Below are 19,604 nucleotides of genomic sequence, written 5' to 3' on the forward strand. Positions count from 1 at the left end.
GAGAAACCTAATCAGAGGTACATGTCTGTGTACATAAGTAATTTAAATATATGCAGCTGGAATTTCAATATATTAAACCAAAACTTCCCAGACAGCCCCGTGAAAAACAAAAATTAATACTCTGTTAGAAAAGAAACTGAATATATTTAAGTGCAGGTTTGTTCTCATTTGATCTTTGGGGAGAGAAAGAACTTTTTATGATATACAAGGAAAATCACTGTGTTAATGATCATCTAGTTGGTTGTTCTATCCCAGCTAATATCTTTTTACTGGAGCCATGGTCAAATTCACTCTCTGCTGAACCCACGTTGTCCAAAAAATTATTCTAAAGAGTACTGCCAATGAGCCAAGGTCAGAAGTTTTAGGTATATTACTGGAGGTAACAAAGGTTTTCTCTACTTTTTTTTAAAAAAACTCTGTATTTGTATTTTACTTAAAAATGGTAGCCTTCAATAAGTGGTAATGTAGTAAGGGTAGTTATGTTCTTAACAACAGCAATGTCCTTTCTGGTCATAAGCATATTTTAATGTTATAATACTCAAGGTTTCCATATGCAGTGGTCACCAAAACATTCTTATTACAAGAACTTGTATTCAATATCAATACAGAACTGAAGCAAACAACACTTACAGTTATATTTTTAAGGAAAGAATATTGGTTATACTGTATACTGTGAGGCATACAGGTGTGTATTTCAAGCAAAACTATAATTGTTGCTGTCTTCCTCCTCCAGTTTTGAACTGAAATGAGTTTGAGTAGCATCTTCCTCTCCATCATCATATCTTTTTATTGGCATTTCCTCCCACAATACCCATTTTTGTTCACAAGAGCTTGTTACTAATTTTTGTGTTCACTGGTTTGACAGGCACTAGAGCAGCTGTGTCTCAGAAGGTCGAGGACAACTTTGGATGCCGGTGATGCATCCATTCATTGAATGTCCAGGTCCCCCTTGGCAACGCCTCTGTAGTCATTGCCTTAGACCTTTGCAGAGAAATTCATATCCCTTGGGAATCTCTAAATCCCTTCTTTACAGTTTGCCTGCAATGCATTCTGGGAGAGGAAGTCTTTGCATGGTGGACATTTTACCCCCTTCAAGCAGAAGAATTGGTAATTTCAATGTCTGCTCTGTCTTTTAGTTTCCAAAGTCCTAAATCAGACAATCTGGAGTTATTTGAGTGTATTATATCTCTCAGTTGCCTCAGTTAATCTGTTGCACCTGGACAGATGAATTTCCCCCAAAACTTAATTAACTACATTGACAAGAGCTCCCTAGAAAGCAGATCAGATGAGTGGCTCTGACATGACCAGCTGTATAATAGATACATAAAACCATACATAAAAAGGTGAGAGGAATTTCACCCAGAAAGTCAGTACTACAATAACAATTACTCTTTACTTTCTGTTTACAAAGCTGACAATTCTTTTTCACACTCTGGCCCACTTAACAGAGAGAAAACAGTGATGCTCTATGTGCAATGAAATGTAGTTTTTCAGCTTCTTGTCTCCGCAGGGCTTTGTGGAGAGAGACGTTGGGCGGAAGGTTTTTCCACATCCAGTGGCTAATTTCAACCTGTGGTTAAGTGGGGTCTATCAGATGCATTCTCCTGGCTGATGCTAGGAATTTGCACCTGCCCTGTTAAGATTATGTGAAGAAAGCAAACTTATCTAACTGAAGCGCTCACATCTGAGGAGGTCAGAGTGGGTGTAAATAGGAGTTCAGAATAGATGGGAGTTCAGAATAATGAGAATCTGCATTGTCCACCTCACCAAGTTACACTGTATTATTTTTAATTTGCTTTTCTTTTGGTTCACAAAACCAAAAAACTTTGGTAATGAGTTTCTGCTGCCGGATTCTCTGTAACATAGTGAGGACTCTATCATTTATCTTCATCAAGGAAGTGTTTCATACCTGTGTATCATACTACGCTTTACCAGCACTTTGCAAATCCTTTACTTTTTCAAGTACTTGTTTTTCTTCTGACAAGAGATGTGTTCTAGCTGAGTGTGGGTGACCCACTTGGAACCTGTAGCAAATCCTCCCTAGAAATTTCTCCTTTGCTGGAGCAATTACTACTTTACTCTTTGACTTAATAACACTTAAAAATCTTTTCAACTGTGAACAGGCCGTAGCACTTCAGGTAATATTGAATCTGAAGAATTTAACTCTTGTTCAAGGCTTGGGCAACTTCCAGAATGAGAATATTACTATGGATCCAAGCAACTCTCAAAAGAATGTTCCATTAATTTACATTTTGCAGTGTAATTAGATTGGCATTTGAACGAGAGCTGATGAATTATATATCTTTTGTTGATGTTAGGAAGGGTGCCCATTGACTCCTATCACTGCTTAGCTTCACAGATACAATCCTTGTGCTTCTAATCTGCCACAAAAATTATGTGTATTACAAACTATATGAAAATTAATCATCAAGTACATAGAAGAAGTGAGCTGATGTAGTAGGATATTGCAGCAACCAGCATTAATTTCAATCACCATTTTGGAAACATTACCTGTGTAGAAAGATCACTGTAGATAAACTAACTCTGCTAAGCCTTCCAATAAGTTTAATTTTACTTACAGGTTGCCACCTTAGACAGTAGAGATTACTAACCCAGCCCATACAATATTCTGAGGGGGTGGCCCAGACTCCAGCTCTTTGGGTTGTGCTGTTTTGTATAATGTTATGCTTTGTTTCAATATCTTGAGTCTTTCCTAGCTTGAATAAATGTCTGATTTCAGTTGTGAATTAGGCAGACCTGTAATGTCCTACACAAGAGAAGAAGACTGTGCATCTAAAAGATGTACCATTTGCAAAATCTGAAACAGAACCTGACTCTCAGGCTGTTGATTAGAACTGACCAGGCTGGGAAAGGGGTGGGAGACCATGAGTACTTGAGCCCCAGTTTCCTTCAGTTATAGAAAGTCATAACAGCGCACCTGGAAAGAACTGAGGGATTTCAAATTCTTCTGTTTAATACTCTAGTACATAGTCTCATTCAACTATGCCCAATTTAAAAAGACTTGATCTTGAAGATCCAAGTTGTTGTTCTCACTCTACTCAGTCACTCTGACTGTAAGGTGAGTTAGTGGAAGGGAGGCTGTGCTGTCTTTTCTTCTTTATTTGTGAGAGCATTTATCATGTCCTTTTTTTAAAAAAAAAAATATTGAATGACAGAGCGAAATGTTCCATTTCATATCATAGTTGGTTTGTTTTGTTGTTTTTTTTTTTGTTTGTTTGGTTTTTTTTTTCTTTTTTTTTTTTTTTTTCAAATGGTATTTTTATGTTTCTCTTTTCAGGGGAAAAATGCATAGCACATCTGTTTTAACATTTTGTTCAAAATAAACTACAGTTGTGGGGTTTTTGTCTTCAAAATAATCCATGGATTTTTTTCCCGTCCCCTTCCCCTCCCCCTCCCCCTTCCCCTCCTCCTTTCCTCCTCAGCAGCCAAACAAATGCAATCAGTTATTCACACAAGTCCTAATAACCAATCCATCTGATGAATGCCAAAGCTTTCCTCTGAGATGGGAGAGCTGGTGAGAGCCCAGAATTGAGACGAAATCTATAATTTTGATTCCAAGCTTTATCCTTGTCCAGCTCTGGCCACAATGACAGTAATCCTCTCAGAAACTGCTTGTGCCTGGCCAGTAATGGAATTAAGAAAGGTGAAAACTGCCCAGTCTTTTTCTCCAGGTTAGATAAATGACTGTGATTATCTAATCTACAAACAGCTCCTTGGAAATGTGACCATCATGAACCAAGCAGGGGTGAGTTCACACTCAGCCAAGAGAACAAGGCCAGACAGGCTTTGGCAGCTGGAGGACCAGGCTGAGTAACTTGCACTCGTGTTCACTGCGCTCTCAGGGAGAGCTCTGTGAGATATGTGTGGACCTTCTCCCATTGTAGATCAACACGTCTGGTATCTTCTGAAAAAAAGAGCCTTGCTAGAATTGCTCCCGAGAAGCCCTCTGCTTAGACTCCTGTCAATGAACTAAAGGGGGCACAAGGAGAGAAGGCTGGAGTTTAGCAGAGAACTAGATTACACAGGCACTGACTTGGTGGGAAATACATGATGGGATGCAATGAAAAGCTGCACCCAGTACAAGCCAGAAATCTCATTACATGCATAAATTTATTACGTGTAATAAATTCCTTCATCACTGCAGACTGAAGCCATGTTTCTGTTAGTTCCCCATATTTTTTAGATGGGAGCAGATAAGGTGTAATGAAATATGGCTTCTAACGGCTTTATGCCAGAGAGCTCAGAGTTAAATGGTAGATAAGAAACAGCCATTGATTAGGCATCCCAGTGAAATAAATCTATGAGGGTTGGAGGAGGCAGATTCTTGGCAGCAGTGGCCAACTCAGTATTCGGGCCTTGCTGCCAGAATTTTCCTTTGTGAAATAAGATTCCCATGTGGATTCAGGGAAAAAGTGACAGTGGAGTGCAACCGGTTGTCAGGACCTGCCAGAAGGAAGGGAAAGATATACAAATATGTGCGTGTTGGTATGACATGGCTCTATATTAGTTTTCTTCACATCATATATTGGCATCACTGTGCTTTAAACGCCACTGCCCAGCTCCCACCCACACCTCTCAGTTTCTAAGGACTTTTGTGTCACCTGCTGGAAAAGTGGAGAACTCTCCAGAGCTAATGACATGCTTGCAGTGCTCACTCATGTGACATCTTGGCTTTGAATCTCCTTTCTTCTTGATTTGGAGCTGATATTAAGTGACAGGACTCCTGCTTGTCACACCTAACTATCAAGGTATTGAAGTTTTGAGTTGAAGTAATTGTTCTCTTAATGTCTGGCCAATGAAGTGTGCTTTAGAATGTCTTGGTCTTGGTTCCTCAACAAGCACATCACCCCTCAGGCTTATAAGTCAGATGTTGTTTTCCTTTCTTTCCCTCCCTCTGTCCCAGTCAGTGTGCAATAATTATGTAGAGTTATAATTATGTGCCAAGTTAGTTCCTGTACTCTTAAGCTGTGTGTGATAAGGGTTCAAGGCTTTGATCTCAACTGGACAGGGATGGACTCTAGGAGAGAGTTCATCACTGAGCACCATAAGGGGGGACCCAATGCCATGTACACAAACCTCTTGCTCTCTCTGGTCTTTGGCTGCAAGGCCAATTCGGCTCTGAGAATACCACTATGTGGGAAATTGTTATTCTGAGATGACATTTCAATTTACCTGGTGCTGTTCATGTGATGCGACAAAACATTAAATGCATAGAGTTATACCAGTAGGAATGATTCCTCTGCAAGCATGTGTCAGCATCAGAAGAGGTTTTAAGGCTTTCAAAGTGTATGGTATTACAGCAGTGACATAGTGCCTAGGATCTTTGTGCCACACTCCCTTGTGATCCTTGGACAATTCAGAGTCTTTCTGAACTTGTCTGAGCGTAGCTGGAGTCTTTCTGCTGATTGCACTGAGTCACAGTTCAAACTTTATATCCCCAGTGGGAGGGAGCGAATGCAACTGGTTGCATGTGGAGTGAAGATAATTTAACTGCTAACATTGATTCACTACATGGGAAATTACTTTAATATCATGGAGATCATAAAAGTCCTTGTCCTGGCATTTGGCCATGGAAACCACAGGGGATCAGCGGAAGAGGATGCCACTGACCATTTTTAACCATGGCTCTGTCTTATAGAGAATGAATTTTTTGCAGTCATGAAAAGCCACTTAACCACTGAACTCACACAAAGAAGCTCTGAAAGCCAAGCTCAAAATTTTCCAGATATATGTGATCACATGTTCTGTCAAATTCAGAATAATGGTGTGCGTCTAAGAAAACCAATACTATGCTCATTGTAAACCAGGATGGATGGCTCCTGCACAGAGGGCACACAGCAGGGATCGCAGGTGGTTGGGTGATTTTTGACTCAGACTTCCTAGGAGACCTTCATCAAAGCCACTTACACTAATTAATTTCTGGCAGAGATTGGTGTTCCTCATATGGAAGACATTTTTTGGCAGTATGTGATGATCATCACCTCTACAAACACAGAATAAATGCAATTGGCTGATCTTCCTTTTCCCCAGCCTTTGTAACCTGTTTTTCTGATTTCTGATTTAATCCACAGAGCAATCCAGTGAAAGTCAGTATGCAACAGCTTTGCTTCTCAGAATGGCTCAGAGTATTAGACCCTTTGCTTTTAAATGAAAATGGTTAATCCATGCAGAAAGGAGAGACATATATAGTGAAGACTTGTCATCCCTAGCTGTTGGTTTGGCCTTCATCAGTAGTGTGAACAGCGTGTGTAAATCAGCTTTAAAAGGGGGTGAGCTGTGAAACTGGCCCTACGCGCAAGGAAAAGCTCATTGACCTCTCACTGCAATCTATTTTCACTACCTAATATTTATGTACATTAAATAATGTGTCTTTTATATGAGTAATTACCGTTCACTTGTAGTTAACTGCCTGCTAGGCGTTTCTCCAACACAGAGGAAGGCTCATGCTTTGTTCTGAGCAATAAAGACCTGAAAAAACAGCACTGCTGAACTGGGCACACACCAAGGGTGAAACACAGACATGATGCAGCACCCTTGGGAAAGCTGCAAAACCAAGGTCACTGTGTGAGGCTCAGGAGTTACCTGGTCACCTGGCATGGTGGGAAAGCTGCCAGGGATGAGCACACAGCCCCTGCAGGCTGAGCACTATTGCTGTGTCTGCTGCTCCAGGGACCTGTACAAGACGCCAGCGCTTGGCACGCACAGTGTGTTGAGGAGGCAGAGACAGACCTGAGCTTTGCAGTACCACCAGCTCCATGCAGGGGCAGTGGAAATGGAAAGGAAGACTGTTAAGTCTCATTAACCCTATTGGGCAGTTCTGTGCCTAAAGAAGTGTTAATTTAAATGGCTTGCTGATAATTTGGAATCAGCTAGCAGAGATTTGGAGGCTTTGCAAAAATCCATGTTCAAACAGCAGTCCATTTCTTTCCATGGAGCTACTTTCAGCCCAGAGTATGTAAGGGATTTAAGTAGACAAATCATACTCCACACTGAAAAGATCCAGCGAACTCTGCATTTCCAAAAATCAAGGCATTCCTTTTGAGGTGGATAAACAACACATTCAGAGGACTAACTTAACCTATGTCCCAAAAGCAAATTAAAGTAACAACTAAGCAGCAGGATGCTTAACCCCAGACCCAGGTGTTGTGTTTCCTATTACACCTGCAAGTTGTTAATTACCCACTCGCATAATTACTGCTACAGTCAGATGTAATATGGGATGTACAGCGACGGTGTGCATGTACAGTACTGAGGCGGATGTGTTGAGGGTCTAGTTGTAAGAGCTGCAGGCAGGATGTTCTCACGATGCTCAGATTATGAATTTACCAGTGGTGTGGAATCATCTGGCTGTGACAAGTCCAAATCAAACCACCACCTTGAGCTGGAAAGTGCACTGTAAAGATGCCCTTGGTCATTATATATGCCAAGTGTTGCAGAGAGCCCTGGATGGCAGCTCTCCTATGCATCTCATTGGTAAAGCATTTTGGTTTCTTGCAGCAGTGTGGGATTTCTGCAGGTGAAACGTACCCATCGTGTCTGCTCTCGAAAAGCTGCTCACAGGTTCTCCTACCACGTGGCCTGCATGACTGGCAGTCTGAGTGTATTCAGTCCTGAAGGGAATGAGAACAAACATGTTTTTTCACATATTTTGGGGTTTTTATATTCTTGGAGGGTGGTTATGAACTGCTACAGTCTGTGATGTAAAAGACAGACTTTAGCTTTGGTCTGTCCATCCAGGGTACTGGAGCGATTCTCATGGGGATGAATTTGAACAGCACAGTATAGTAAGACAGTTGGAGGACATTCCAGCATCCAACCCTATACTTGTAACAATCAATACACCGGTATGTGTGTGCATGGGTGTACGTACCTACAAATACAGGAATCATCTAACATCTCTTGATAGTGGCAAAAGAACCACAGTGTGTTTGAAATTGCATGATTATTACCTCCATGCATGAGTCCTGCCTCCAAAAGACATTGCATCAAGCCACCTACCTCATGCATTAATGTTGCCTTCATTGTGGTGGTTTTGGGGCTCGTACTGATTCTTCTGTTGGCACAGATGTTCTCAAAGAAGGTCTCCCATTTTGAGAGTGATTTGGTCTATCTGGCTAGCCTTACAAAGTGTGAGATCCTTATGCCTAACAATGCAGCCACCTTACCAGCTCACTACCTCCTACTTAGCCTTTCCTTCTCTGTCTGTGTCTGCTTCAGGACTGAGAAAAACAAAATATCAGGTGGAACATTTTAGACACAATGTCTTCACGATGGTTTTATTGCTTGTTTTCAGCAGTGTCAACCACAGAGAAGAACCTCCTCTGATGCAAGGAGATGAACCAAATACAAAGGAAAAAAAATAGCCAATTCATTGTATATGTACAGAGTCAGAACAAAATAAATAACATCAGGAAAAAGGCCATGAAACAAGATGGAGACTTCACCTGTGCTGAGCAAGCAGGCCTGTTCTCACTGGCATGAAGAATACATCACAAGCACCTAGGTACATCAAAGTCCACAGAGACAATAATTCTCTGTTCACAGCCAGTTTTCATCACTCTTTGCTGTCCAAGCCTATTTACAGGAGGGCAGAGCAGAGGTGCTTACAGTTTGAGTAAGAAAAGAGTCAGTTGGCACCAGCTACTGACCAGCTTGAGGTGTTTGAAACAGAGTCTGAAAAATGCACTTTTAAATTCAAAAGTGTCTTTTCAAACTTAATTTATGATCATCAGAGTATCAAAAATGGTTTTTGTTTATATTTTTAAATGTGCTATTCAGATTTTCTCTACGTACAAATTTACAATATCCACCAAACCTGGGTATAAAACACTAGTGCTCTGCTGATGCCCATTTATGTGTCCCAAAGGCCTGGCCCTCAGAACCCAAATGGGCATTATTTCCCTTACAGACCTGTTACGTAGTTTCCAGTCCCAATGTTTGTCTTCTTCCCTGTGATTTCACAGTATGCTAGAAATAACCAGGGTTTCGAATCCAGGGCTCTTCAGTGTATAGCACGACACCATGCGAGCAGACAAGGAGTTAGGATGTTCAGACAGTAGGAGGTGGAAGAGTTGGTCGGTAGGCCCAGGAAATTTCTAATTCCTAAAAGCCAGTTTATAACTGTACAGGTCTCCAGGGGAAATAACAAGATCAGTCACTGTAATATACCTCATCAGCAAATACGGGGTTTGGAGACAGGGTGAAAAGCTGACTGACTAAAAGAAAGTGGATTGAAATCCATGTGTTCTGGATTTTGGGATATCTGACTCCATGTACCAGTCTGGGACTTAATTCTTTTCTCTATTACATCAGTTTAGCTCCAGAATGCTACCAGCAGAGTCATTCCAGATTGATATGGGTACATATGAGGCCAAGAGCTTGCCCTCCTGCTCTTGAAGGGTCATCTACAAGCATTATGGTCCTCGCCACCATAAGCATTGGGGTGTGACAAGTGCAGAGTTGCACTGCGAGACAGGGAGCTCAGGACTGCAGTTCTTGTCACCAAGAGTTTGGCACATTCATTGGTGCAGAGATGGCTCAGGAGGAAGTACAGGGCTGTGTCAACACCCCAGTCAAGATCCTTTCTTCAGCTAAATGCCCCACCTGGAAGCAGAGAGGCTGGGACACAGCAGGGAGGAAGCATGTTTTACATGGGTTTTGGTGTTACACCTAGATTCACCTTCCAGAGAAGAATCACTGTTTCTCAGTCTCCTTGCTTCTGATACCACATGGATTTCACAGAATCACAGAATCATCTCGGTTGGAAAGGACCTTGAAGATCATCTAGTCCAACCTTTAACCTAGCATTGGCAGTTTCCAACTACACCAGATCCCTCAGCGCCATGTCGACCCGACTCTTAAACACCTCCAGGGATGGGGACTCCACCACCTCCCTGGGCAGCCCATTCCAATGCCCAACAACCCCTTCTGTAAAGTTCTGTATTTCCATAGACCATTTACCAAACCAAGTTAAACTTGTGCAGACAGAATAAAATAAGCTTCACAAAGACACATACTGGCATTTACAAGTTCCCTTTTAGTCTGCAAATATTTCATATTTTCTGCAGAAGCCCAGTGAGTTTTGCCTTATTTAAACACTGTGGTGAAGGTGGAAGGAATGGAGACAAAATAATCGCACCAAACCCCTTTAATCCCTGCCATGACAAGTGATATTCACTCCTGAGCTTTCTTTGGAACTTCATTTTGCTTTTTAAAAAACACTGGCAGTCTTTCATTAATCAGCAGGTGCATCTCACTTTGAAAGTACTTCTATCAGATTGGAGCAGAGATTTGGTTTTAAATCCTTTGCTCGCATGGCCCTGTGACACAGACACCACCCTGCCTCATTGCTTCTGAGCTGAATGGCAATCAAGTGGGATGTTGAGAAAGAAGTAAATCTGCTGATTAGTTAATGCACAAAACATTTGTTGTCCAGTAACACCTTCCTTGAGAAAAATATAACTCCTTCCTAGGCAATAAACTAAACTAAACTAAACTAAACTAAACTAAACTAAACTACCAATTCAGATGTTTTCTCTTCTGGGCTTTTTTGGGATCCCTTTTTTACTCCATACCTACAGTAACAATGCTGCTGCATATATACCTCTGATTTTAAAAACTAGTTGCAAGTTAATGCCCTGAAATTCTTCAACAGCCTAGAATTTCATTACTGCTCCTTTTAAAACCCTAAACGTGGTCATATTCTCATTTCTTGCTGCTTATGAGAGGGCCACCGAGCCATATAGGTCCCAACTGAATAGAAATATCTATAGTCTAATGTTTGTATTGAACCTTGTACCTCTAGACCTTCAGAAAGTAATTTAATTTTTATATTTTAATTGTTCCATACTTAATTGTTTAACAGTTTAATCACTGAAATATAGAGTTATTAACAGGAGGGGTTTGGTGTCTCGCTGGTATAAAACAGGGAGTAAACAGTTCCAGGCTGAAGACAAAGGAATTATTCTAAAGGCAAATTCCAGTTTCACACTGGTGCAATCCAGAAGTCACTGAAGATTGGTGCAAGCAGGATCAGATTTTGGCCTGATTTCTGTATAGAGTTTGGGAATCTAAATTCATGATCCTCAAACATATCTAAAAGCCTAACACACCTAGGTATGACCTTTGATCTTATGTTGCAGAAAATTAACACAGCTGCCTTCACCGGAGTAATTCCTGTCTTAAAGAAGGGTTAAGGGGGTCAGACTGATGCTCTGTGAGCAACAGCAGCGGCCCTGAGCGCTGCATCGTGTATTCAGCACGGGTTCAGGACAACTCAGTCTGGGTTGTTGTTTGGGGTTGTGGTGCAGTCCTTAAACTCCATTTTATTGATGAGTTGCATGACAAACAGAGTAGAGGAGGCCGTTATTGGGTCAAATTCCTGCACTAAGCCTCTTAAACAAGGGCCTGATCCGAATGTCATCATTCACTTGATTGCTTATACCCCCAGAGTGAAAAGCTCTGATTTCACCACTGATCCCCCTGTTCTCCTAAGATATGAGTCCAATGCAGCTGGGCTGGCAGCTCTGCACTGCCTGCATCATTAATACTGCCATGCCTGTCACTGCAGGTATATTCAGCACATTCACTTAATCTCTCAAACACCCTTGACAGCATAATGGCAGTGTGGCTGCCAGTTCTGTGATGAAATAATTGCAAGTAGGTTGCCTGGGGCACTGTTCCTGGCATGTTAATGTAGTCAATGTTTTATGAAGGAGCCCCTCAGTTTAAGTCACATCCTATCGTCAGGCTCCCATGTGGAATAGTCTGGTGGCGCATCTCAAGGGCTGCAGAAGGCCCTGTGGCATCAGTAAATAACCAGCTGAATTTTTCCCTGTCATGTCTCTAAAAGGCAAGCCCATTCCTGCTGCCTTTGGCATACGGTTAATGCTGGCACAGGTCAGCACAGGGCTGAAATGGAAAAGATGCTGTAAATACAAAGCAGAAGGTCCATCTTGCAAATAGAGTTACAAGCACAGGGCGAGGAAAAAGAAGGTGAAGAACAACAGAGTGAAAATGCACAGGGTTTCTCACTGCTCATGGCTCACAGACATGGATCTTCTACCCCAACAAAGCTGCCTAAAACAGATGGTAAGGGTTTCCCTCACATCTCATAAAGGAGGTTGTTGGCAATGGTGTTTCACTTGTGCTCAACAGCTCTGTGCTCAAACTCCTCCTTTGCTTGTCTGGGACCTGGGATTTAAGTTCACACCTTAGGTACCTCAGCGCTCCTCTGCAGCCCACCAATTTGGTTGGACATAAATAGCTACCATGATAGATAAAGAGGGTGAATGACTTTGCAGTCTGATGAATCAAACCTTTCCTAGACTGATGTTGCTTCCAAACTGTACTGAGAGGAAGCATTTTACACCAAGTGAAACAACCTGGAAACTGAGAGAGCTTTCCCTTGCTTCTTCTGGACTCCCTTGCAGCTAGCCATTCACCTGGTGAAATGCAGAGCTAGGTCACAAATCCTTGCTTTGAATCTGGCATAGGAGAAGAATTGGTGGTACTGGTGGGACTTCTCCAGTACCTCTGTGTGAGTCCTAATCCAGATCTGAAAGCACTCACCAGAGCAGCACCAGCACCAAACACAAAGAGGGCCCTTGCCTCTAAGAACCTCATGGAGATTTCAATGGGGACCTTGTTCCTGGGGTATCGGGGCATAAGGGCTGAAGTGCAAGCAACATGGGGAAATTTTAAGCATCCTCTTGGTTTCTATGGATTTTGGGAATTAGAGAGATGCTAAGAGAGGATTTTGATGCTCATATGGCACGTCAGTGTTGAATTCTAACTGCCAACGATATGGTTTATGTGTAATGTAGCCATAACAAAGATGGCTTGCACCTGTCTAGTCTGGGGTCTCATCAGCAGTTTAATTCCAGGATCACGGAGCTGATTATGACTATCTTCACAATACCTACCTATCCTCTTAGGTTTCGCAGGCTGGATAGCCATGGCTTCACTGTGACAGCATACGAGCTAGCTCACTCATGGCTGCATGTCTACCCTTCATGGCAGTTATATCAGAGTATCCAATACTCTTCACTGACTTCAGTCTTCTACGCTGTTCTCAGTCCCACATGTGAAGAAATACTGTGGAAGCATCGAGCTCAGATGATAATAGGTATAGCTCTGGGTGCATGGAACAACCGCCCTCTCAGAACTGAGAAAGGAACTGGATGTCCAGATCTGCAACTCTCCTTCTGGGCTCAGTGTGGTTTGTTGGCAGTGAATCACAGATGATTAAGGCAAGCAAACAAGCAAGCAAAACAAACCCCAAACCCACCAAACTAAAGATGAACTACATTTCATTATGAAGAAAAAGAAGTCTAGATGCTGTTAGTACCTGGTGGATAAATTGAGATCTCTGAACTCTGAAAGAGAAGTCCACCTTCCTTTCTACGTACATGCACTGGTGACCCAGACTCTCCTTCACAAGGACATGTTATAGTAGGATGACAGCAGCCCAATTGTTAAGTGTACACATGGGTTGGGCAGGGATTTCTCACCCCCAGTGTAAAATTTAGGCAACCCCATTTGACATGGTTGGGTGTGACAAAAACACAAGCATCCACACCTTGTGTTGTCTATCTTCTGACTGAGTTTGGGATTGCGGGGATTGTCTCAAATGTTGTGTCTGGGAGCATGAGCTGCATGTGATGCCCTGCAGCTGCCAGCCTGGCATGTGTGAGCAGGATTTGGTTTCACCCCTCTCCTTCACCCCTCCACCAAGAAAAGAAGAAAATAACTATTCCCTTGGTTTTAACAGGATCCATGTGTGTTCTTCAAATAGGGATTGCCCCTATATGAAAACAAATAGACCTTCAGAAAAGAGGTAAAATACACACACACACCTTAAAGATCTAACAATGCTTTCATCGTAGGATGAAAGCTCCCCACAAAAGCTGAAGAAGAAATCAATTTAATAGCTCATTCACTCCTTCCTGACTCCTGGGGTGCCAGTTACCATGCTTAGACAACCTTGTTCTGATGACAGCAACTTTGCTTGCTGCTGTGATGCTAATTTTTTCCTCTCGAGAGTGGCTCCTTATGGCAGGTCTGATTCAATTAAGGATTACAGGATTCTACATCTCCCTTTCCTGGCAGTGTGTGCTAAGCAAGTGCAAATGAATTACAGACCAATTGTTTTCCCCCGATCCCTAATGATCCCGGGTGTGTTAATGCACCGAGATCTATGGGCAACCTTAAAAAGAATGAAAAACATAGCCGGGCTCTGCTTTTGGCATCTGTACCTGATTTTCATACATGCAAATTGAGTTTCCTGCTCATTGAAAACAACAAAACAAAACACAATGTCATGATCATAGCGCAGAGAAGGGCATCCACACTGTTCCTTCTCAGCCACCTGCTTTTCCAGAGGGCACCCAAGGAAGCTTGGAAAGCTTTTGCTAACAAGGATGGTGGGCAATTAGCAGAACACACTGCAGCAGTGGGGCATCCTCCAAGAGGCTTTCCTGGTGCTGCGGCTTCATCTTCACACCTGTAAAACACAGAGGCAGGGGCCATGTGCTGGCCTCTCCCCTTTCTGTTCATGTTCCTCCTGTCCTTTCTCCCCGTGTCCCCGACTCTGTCTTCGGTGCCTTATCACAACCTCTTATCCATGTGACTTTTGGCACATTCATATGTTTGGCTTTTTTTTTTTTTTTCCTGCTTCTTGCCTTCCCCTTTCCTTTACTGGCTCATTTCTTTAAAAAGTGCAGTTTATCTGTTTCAGAGATGCTGGTTCTGGTAAAGCCACCAAGGACTCAGGATCTCCCCTCCTTTACCCCCCATATTTCATTATTTATGACACATCAGGATCTCCCAGGCTCTCCTCAAGTGACTGGGACCTTTACGCATAGTTACCAACCCCTGAGGGTTTGAAACTTAAGAGTGAAAGCTCTGAAAAGAGGGAGAGGAAAAGTATTTCTCTGCTTCTTGGCTTGTCTGATCTTGTTCTGGATGCCAGTGGCTTTTCCAGTTTTGTGTCCTCTGTTGGCTCATGCAGAGCATGTCATTTCACAAGGAATTGTCATCATATCACTGATTCCTGGGGATCCTTCTGTCTCTCGGTTTCTCTCTTGGATGCTCAGTGCTTGGAGAGCCTCTCCCCATCACACCAGAGAGAATTCAGCCTGGAAGCCAGAGCACCGGCGTGTCTTTGGTGAGCACTTGGTCAGCATGGAGATCTGGGTACTGAAGTTGGTGCCGTTGCTGCCTAAGGAAGGGTGATGATACTTCATGTCCGAGCCCAGGAACCGCTCCAGATGCCACCTCCGCCACTTTCGCTTGAGCTCAGCCTGGACCTAGGCGGTGGAAAGACAAGCAAGTCAGCAGAGGGGAACATTTTCTATTGCTCTGATTTGATTGTGTGAGCAGCCATGGGCGACCCACCTATCAAGGGCCCAAGAATTATTTTATAAACGTCATTAAACTCAACCTGGCCAGATCTTTAAACCACACAGAAGAGAGGTGACACTCCAGACAGTAAACTACTAGAACAGAAATCCCTGAGCTCCAGCAGAAAGGTGAGCACAGGGAATTTCTTATCTGATACCGTGAAGGTGGCAGACTACTTAACTTCAATGGCAATATATTCTACATTGTGTGAGTATAATTAAGATTTTTTTTTCACTGCCCTGTTTTTGTCCAAATACAAATGATTTAACTATAGCTTGTTTGTAAAGCTGTCAATACAGCTGTGCTTTTTTGATAGAAGCTACTTGTTCCTGCTCAGGGAGTTTACAGACATCATCTGGTTTACACTGTCCAGATTCAAACCATGAACAAATCTGGCCACCATCCCTGTCCCCTCCTGCAGCCTTCCAGTCCAAATTTTTAGAAAACAGTATGATTTAGACAAAACAGCTGTGTGTGAGGGTCTCTGGGATCAGTAAGCACAGGGACAGTACAATACCAGGATGCAAACCCCAGGACTGGAAATGTGGGAAAGGCAAGATCAATGTCTGTAAGGCAGAAACAAGTTCACCTGGCACTGGTCTATGTCTAAGAAGTCATGTCTATACCTATATTGGTTTTGGATCATTAATAAGTTTGTGTGGTACTGCCCTGCTTCACGCAGGCCTATTGGCAAAGGTCTCTGCTGGAGCTGGGCTATCTTCCCCACATGCCATTGCATGATGGCACACATGGCGTCAGCATGGCTGAAAGCAGCATCAGAGCTGTAAGAGAGCAAACTGTGATTCTGGACTAGGAAGCTGGAACACAAACCCAGATCACAGCTGCTTCTTTCTTGTCTGTGGTCACTTTATTGAGCTGAAAGTGCTCCAGCTGACAGCAGATCCAAGATTTTAGCTGCTCACCCCTACTTGGTAGCCTTCACGATATGGATTTAATCAGTCTCTGCTGAATTTGTTATGGGCAGATGGAGCATGGTACAAAAATATCACTGCACTAACAAGCCTCCATCTTGGCAGTGGGCCTGATTCTGTGGAGGATTCATTGAGGAGCTAAGCATGAGTAGGGCTTAGAAGATGGGCTTTACCCTGCTGAAGGTGGTCCTTTTGGATCAGGTTTTATGCAAGATCATATGGGAGTTCTGCTGATGCTGTCTCATGAGTAAAGGAGAGACTCAGCAGCAGCAATACTACAGTGCACACAAAGTCCTAACATCTTTATTAATTGTGCTGGAAGCTGTCAGGCAAACAGTTGAGTTGTTTTTCTGGAGTGAGCGATTTGACCTGGATGCTTCCCCCCAGTATGGTAACATCAGGAATGGGACGTTTCTCAATCCACTCTCCACAAACATTCAATTCGCCTTAGCTGCAAACATTAACCAAAGAATACTGTTGATCTTACCTCCCCATTGAGAAAGCAGTACAGAACAGCCACCACAAATCCCTAGGGGAAAGTACAGAACAGGCTTTTAGCACCTCTCAAACTCACTGCAGTCTCGGAGAAAGGGCACACTGCTGGAGAACTGCTAAGGTGCCCCTTAGAAACCACTTGATTGCATTTTCCCTATAAAAGGAGTAGGGGAAGATTGGTTAAGGTATTTTGCAGCAGATGCATTGGTGTGAGTTCAGCGATTGCTCCAGACTGGTGGTTAAAGCCATCAGGAGTCAGCTCAGCTCTAAGGGGCACTTGGTCATTCGAACAGAAGCATTAAAGGCAACTGGATGGGATACTAGACCCAACTCTCCTGCTTGATCTTGTCAGCTGAAACTGGAGAAATCTAAACATGCTCACTAGCACATCATCAAGTTCAGAAAGATCTTAGACATGGTATGGGGCTAAACTGTTCTTTTCCTATCTCCCCTGCAGTGACACCTCATTTTTGAGAATCTCAGCTTCCACTAAAAAAAACCCAACAAACTTCTGTCTAGCACTTATGGTTGCAAACACTGAAGACAAGGAGTGAATGTAGATCCATTTATCTCTCAAAGGAGAGATGCCAGATGTGAAGTGATGATGATGTAGATAGGGATGTTAACTCATTCACCACTGAACAAAGCATGCCACTGACACATGTGTGGTACATGGTGACAGACAGATCCTGCTTGCTGGCTGTGAGGACACAAAGTGGCTAGAGCTGATAAATAGATGGATGCAGTGGGACGAAATACATAAATAAATGCTTCTTTTCATGCAACAGCAGGGCCAGGGTTAACAGCCCATCACTGGAACTGACTGAAGTGAAGCATGTGGGAGAGTCTAAGAAGCAAACTTCATCAGGGCTTCCTAAAGATTAATGCGGAGGACAGCCCCATTATCCATTCTCATGGGGAACCTGTCTCCTACGCAGGATCTACAGGCAGGACTTGGCTTATTAACAGAGGAGAAAGTTCATGCAAGTCAACTGGTTGAAGACAGACTAGGCACCTGTTAATGGCCAGAAAGACACTCCTCTCCAAGGTCATTTATCTCATCTCAGACCATGTCAATAATATATAAAGTGAACTGAGGTGCTCATTTTTCCCCCTTTAGTACAAAAAAACCTAGGGTGACTAACTTACAGAGGTACATTTTCTTTTCAAGTGCCTAAAATGAGGAGAGAGAATCTTCTTCTGGAATTCCAGGAGGCAAAATACAAAATTATCTTCCATCCTGGCCAAGATGGAGTGAAGAGCTTTTTCCCCAAAGGTATAAAAGCAGAATTGGGCATGTATGGGAAATCCCAGCTCACATGTTTGCTTTTTCCCTTGTCAAGCTTGTTATACTTCTCCCTGCAGACAGACCTGGTGACTGACTGGTGGACCAAAACGTGGCTTACCTGGAACGACCCAACCACGAGCTCAAAGACCAGTTTAACTTCCGCTTTGAAATTGTCAGGGAAGAAAGCAAACATGATGTAGTGAATGCCAAAGAGAGGGATCAGCAGCAAGGTGGACTTGGCCAGCCTCCTGTTGGAAAGACAAACATGAGTCATAAGGGGAGAGGGAAGACGAGCTAAAGGGTTGGCTGATGAGAAATCCTGCATCTGAGCCCTATGCAACCCCAAAACTTTAATTTGCTGCAGTATATATTTGCTGATTACCTGGATCATGATGGTGTAGCCTATATCATGCATGTTACAAGACTTTGCTTGCCCTTAGGAGATGTGGTATAGGTCGCTTACCCTGATGTCCTGGGAACATTGAGCCTTTCAACAGCAGCCTTGAGCGAGGCAGCATCATGAGGCTGCCCTCTCCCAGAGGGAAGAAGTGTCTGGGGTACAGTGAAATGGAGGGTGTTGAGATAGCTCCTGACAGCCTAACCTCCCCAGGATCCCTCTGACAACCTGGGCTGGGATGCAATGACATGTGGAGGTGGACCCTCACGTGAAGGCAGTTCAAACTAACCAACGTCCATGCTGGGAGCATTTCCACAGGCTTACTTTCCTCCTCATTAACATTCTCATATAAATATATATGTGCTTCCAGCTAAGGCAGAGTGATCAGCCCTAGATTATTTTTCCTTGGCCCGTGGACTGCAGATGGTTGGTGATTTCAGATGTAGTGACAACACAAAATGTGACATCTTTACTCCTAATAACTTCAATGGAGGTATTTCTTTCTCCCTTCTCTCTTTTTCCCCTCCCACCGGAGATCTTTCTTCATCTCCACAAGCTAAATCATCATCTAGCACTGTCCTTGTTTGCTTGGGATTTCTGAAAATTACAGCTTCTGGGAGAGAAATGGTATGTTTAGCTCAGAATAATGACAGGCTAGTGCACAATGAATGTCTCCAAAGGAGGGGGATGAACAGTATTAGTGCTTAATGGCATCAGGCTGGGTAATCAGGGGTTGAATTAGGAAGAGCTGATAATTTATTAAATATAATCATTATTAAAATATACCTGACAGAAATAAAATGAAATCAAGGGCCTAAGGATGCTTATGGGGGTTTTAGCTCTCTTGGTCACTCACATCCTCCTGTGTCCCTTTCTCCCAGAAGCTTCTGGAGGAACTGAAGCTATGGCTGGGGTGTTGGAAATACTTTTCTTCCATCTGCAAAGCCTTCATCCCCAAAGTCTCATCAGGCTCAGTCCCCTCAGACCATCTTTGCTTATTTGCCATCTGTATAAGCCCACTGGGAAGGCTGCTGTGCCAGCTTTAGCAGATGATGTTCATCACTGTAAC

At 43.1% G+C, this 19,604-nt stretch overlaps 1 protein-coding gene across 2 annotated transcripts in view; it reads right to left on the reverse strand.

Annotated features, from left to right (window-relative positions):
* Positions 1–8,269: 8,269 nt before the first annotated feature.
* VIPR1 (vasoactive intestinal peptide receptor 1) overlaps positions 8,270–19,604 on the reverse strand; it is a 118,859-nt gene continuing 107,524 nt past the window's right edge. For both annotated transcript variants that reach the window (XM_074845834.1, XM_074845833.1), the window contains 3 exons: positions 18,257–18,386; positions 16,843–16,884; positions 8,270–15,329 (listed from right to left, as the gene is read on the reverse strand). In XM_074845834.1, coding sequence (XP_074701935.1) covers positions 15,138–15,329; positions 16,843–16,884; positions 18,257–18,386 — 364 coding nt within the window. In that variant the 3' untranslated portion in view covers positions 8,270–15,137. The remainder of the gene's footprint in view (positions 15,330–16,842; positions 16,885–18,256; positions 18,387–19,604) is intronic.

Source organism: Strix aluco, chromosome 1 (genome assembly GCF_031877795.1).
Source record: "Strix aluco isolate bStrAlu1 chromosome 1, bStrAlu1.hap1, whole genome shotgun sequence".
NCBI lineage: Eukaryota > Metazoa > Chordata > Aves > Strigiformes > Strigidae > Strix > Strix aluco.